General features: G+C 67.0%; 4 protein-coding genes across 4 annotated transcripts, besides 1 other annotated feature; 2 read left to right on the top strand and 2 right to left on the bottom strand.

Moving 5' to 3' along the window:
* Positions 1 to 539, bottom strand: Tco025E_09740 (uncharacterized protein; the record flags this gene model as incomplete). Its single annotated transcript, XM_029376549.1, has 1 exon — positions 1 to 539. A coding segment is annotated over one exon (539 nt), but the record flags the coding sequence as incomplete, so codon positions are not given.
* A 211-nt stretch (positions 540 to 750) lies between these two features.
* Positions 751 to 1,416, top strand: Tco025E_09741 (uncharacterized protein; the record flags this gene model as incomplete). Its single annotated transcript, XM_029376550.1, has 1 exon — positions 751 to 1,416. The coding sequence occupies one exon, from the start codon at positions 751 to 753 to the stop codon at positions 1,414 to 1,416; it is 666 nt and encodes a 221-aa protein (XP_029223326.1).
* Positions 1,417 to 2,065: 649 nt separating this feature from the next.
* Tco025E_09742 (Tcoingi protein) lies at positions 2,066 to 2,461 on the bottom strand (the record flags this gene model as incomplete). The annotated part of the gene is made up of 1 exon (XM_029376551.1): positions 2,066 to 2,461. One exon carries the CDS (start codon positions 2,459 to 2,461, stop codon positions 2,066 to 2,068), a length of 396 nt encoding a protein of 131 aa, XP_029223327.1.
* Positions 2,462 to 2,590: 129 nt separating this feature from the next.
* Positions 2,591 to 2,899, top strand: Tco025E_09743 (putative glycerate kinase; the record flags this gene model as incomplete). Its single annotated transcript, XM_029376552.1, has 1 exon — positions 2,591 to 2,899. The coding sequence occupies one exon, from the start codon at positions 2,591 to 2,593 to the stop codon at positions 2,897 to 2,899; it is 309 nt and encodes a 102-aa protein (XP_029223328.1).
* Positions 2,900 to 2,918: 19 nt separating this feature from the next.
* Positions 2,919 to 2,953: a microsatellite.
* The last annotated feature ends 86 nt before the right edge of the window (positions 2,954 to 3,039 follow it).

The following is a 3,039-nucleotide window of genomic DNA, read 5'->3' on the forward strand; positions in this document are numbered from 1 at the left end:
TCCTCTATGCTCGGGGCAGCCGACACCATCGTACATTTTTTTTTGGGAGGGCTGTTGGCTGCGCGGCCCACCCAAGTGAGGCGAGGCGCCCGCGCAGCACCGCGCCATAACCAACTCCCCTGCACGCGTCGGCGGGGCTGTTTGCGGACTCGCGCCATCCACGACGAGGCGCCGGCGCTGGCTGTCGGGTCCTGCGGGGATAATGGCGGCCCCCTCAGTTTTCTGTGCGCGGCGGCGGCGGGTGGCGGTGCGGATGTCCGCCATCCGCGCGGGTGCGTCCTGAACTTTCCCCAGCGCTGCTTTCGCAAGTTCATCAGCCGCCTCGCTGTGTGTGTGAGGGGCGCCGGCGCGCCCAAAAAAATGAAGTTAAAACGCAGGCGCACGCGCCACGACGGAGCGGGCCGGCAATGACGCTCCAAATGCGGCGGAGCACCCGGTCCGTAACTTGGGTCGGGCCCGTTCCATGTGCGCTCAGGAAAAGCGACGGTGAGGCTGTAAATACGCCCGCCACGCGCCTGCCGGACGTTTTCAGAACGCATAGCAGGAGCTCAGCGGGGCCCCGTTGCGTGGCCTGGTACCTCACCCCGCTGCCGCACGCCAGAGGGCCGCCGCCACACTTCACGCTGCACGTACGCGCGCCTGGCGCTGAGTTGAGCGGGCGGCGCCGCCAGTCCCCACTCCGAGCTCCACGGAGCTGTCCGCCCATTGGGAGTGTAGAGGACGGCATGCGCCTTCGACTCCGCCAGCAGCATGCATCCCTTGTGTCTCTCCTCCGGATCGGCACCGGCGCCCAATCCACCCGGCGGCGACGCGTCAAGGTACATACGCGCGTTGGCGGCATCGAGGGGCCCCGCAGCAATGGGGCGTGCCAAAAGCACCCACGCTCGTGCAACTTACCCGCCATCAGGCGGAGGGCTGAGTTTGTCGGGTTGGAAGGCGGGAAAAGAGCCTCGGCGTGTCGCCCTAACCCGCCGTCGCGTACGCACTACTGCAGTTGGCACCCCGCACCGACGCAGCACCCTCCAGCGAGAGAAGACGAGCCTCCTCTTCAGCAGCCGCCCGAGAGGCCCTGACGGGAACGCCAGCGATGACGCCGGCGGCGCGGGTGTGGAGCTTCTCCCGGCGCTCCAGCGCCGACGGCGAAGCCGTGTTGCAGCGCGCCACTGCTCCGTAGAGGAGTTGGGGGACCCAACAGTGAGGGTCTTGGGCGGCGGACGAAGCGTCTCGCATTTTGGCCCCCGCGTTTTCTCAGACGCCGCCTTTATCTCCATAAGTCTTGTTTTTGCGACGGCGAAGTACCCCCGCGCCTGCCGGCCAACCCCGCGCAATGGCTGGGTCAAAACCGCCCCGACGACCGCGGGAGGTAATCCTGCGACAAGCGGGCCCCTCCCGCGTGCGGCCGCAGGCTTTCCGTGAGGGCGGTGCCAAGACAGCGCGCACTTCTTCACGGCGCTGGTCTCCATGTTGTCCTGCTCCGCCCATCTTTAAGTGCAGCCCAACGCCTGCCGCAGCGTGCACTCCATAGCGCCTCTCCCTCTCTCGGTGGCACGAGTGGTGGCGGTCAAGTCATCAGTGAAGAAAGCGAGTTCAAGGTTGGGGATGCACACCGGTTCCTCACCGAGGCTGTTCGCGGCAACGGTGGGCGGCAGCGGGCCGAGCACGCAACCCTGCGGGACGCCGCGGGTGAAATGAACCGGTGCGGAGAGCGCATTTTGTACACGCGGCTTTTGGCCGCGCGGCTGTGCAGGAAGTCCGCCTCCCACCGGCTCAGGCACGGCGCCACCTTGTGCGCGCGGAGTGCGTGAAGGATGCGGCCGCGATCAACCGAGCCGAAGGCCCCAGCGTGACCCACTAGCACCGCACCGACCTTCCCCCGCTTGCCATGGTGAAATGATCCCAGCAATCAGGCGAGTCAGCGGATCCAGCGTGGAGCGACCAGGGCGAAACCCAGCTTGCTGGGGAAGAAGTTGGGCTTCAACAGTGCCGCGGATGCGTCGCGCCACAATTCTTTCCACGAGCTTGCGCGGGCAGCTAGTGAGGGCGACGGGCCGAAGCGAGGCGGGAATCATTTGCCCGGCTTCCCAGGCTTGAGGGGCGGGATAGTCACAATGCCCACTTCCCGGGAATCCGGAGTGCCACCGTCGCCGATGCTCCTGTTGAACGCGGCCGCGAGTTCCTTGCAGGCGGCGAGGGGCGGTTGGTGCAGGGCCTCGCAGTGAAGCGCACCAAGCCCCGGCGCACTCCGGAGACGCACCTCCCGCAACGCAGCGTCAAGCTCCCCAAAAGGGAAATCAGACGTGGCGGCGCACACTCGCGCCAAGGTGTCGGCGCGCTCCTTTGTGGCGGTGGGTCGGCCATCCGCCGCCGCAACCGGCACACTGGCGGGGCGCGGGGCGCAGACTGCCCTGGCGAGGCCGCAGCTTGCCGCCTCCCCCGGCACCGGTCGCGAGCACCGCTCCATTCAGCGAGCAAATGCGACATTGCGGAGACGCGTTCGTCGCTGCTGTGCGAGGCGGCGAAGCAGCAAGTTCCTGCGCCGCTCCAATGCGGTCCTTTTCGGCGTCCAGAACGGTGGGCGTTTGGCCACCGCATGCGGCACAGTGCGCTTCACCGCTCCGCGGACTACGGCCGCAAACCGCCGAATTCCGCCGTGGATATTTGCGGATGGGCGATCCGTCTGCCGAATGCGCGGGGCTTGCCGACAATCCACCCAGCCGCCGTCCCGCGCGTGCACCTGCTGGCGCTCACGCCAGACCACTTCCCTGTGTCGGAGGAGCTGGGCAAGGCGGGCGTGTGCGTGGAGGAGCGCATGAGGCGCTTCCTGGCCGGAGAAGAGAGGCCGGCCGGCGAGGGTTGCGCGGTGGTTCCCGTCGCTGAGAAGAAGCACCCTAAACTGTAGCGCGTCTCCGCGTCTTGCAGGCGGCGGCGGCGGCGGTGCAGGGGCTGGGCCGCGCTTCTTTTTCCCCCGCGTCGGCGAGGCATCGATGATTGTAAGGCAGGTTAACTTCAAAGCATCCAAGCACTAGTCAAAAGAAAAAA

This window comes from Trypanosoma conorhini, assembly GCF_003719485.1.
Source record: "Trypanosoma conorhini strain 025E chromosome Unknown Tco_14.4_contig_01258, whole genome shotgun sequence".
Taxonomy (NCBI): Eukaryota; Euglenozoa; class Kinetoplastea; order Trypanosomatida; family Trypanosomatidae; genus Trypanosoma; species Trypanosoma conorhini.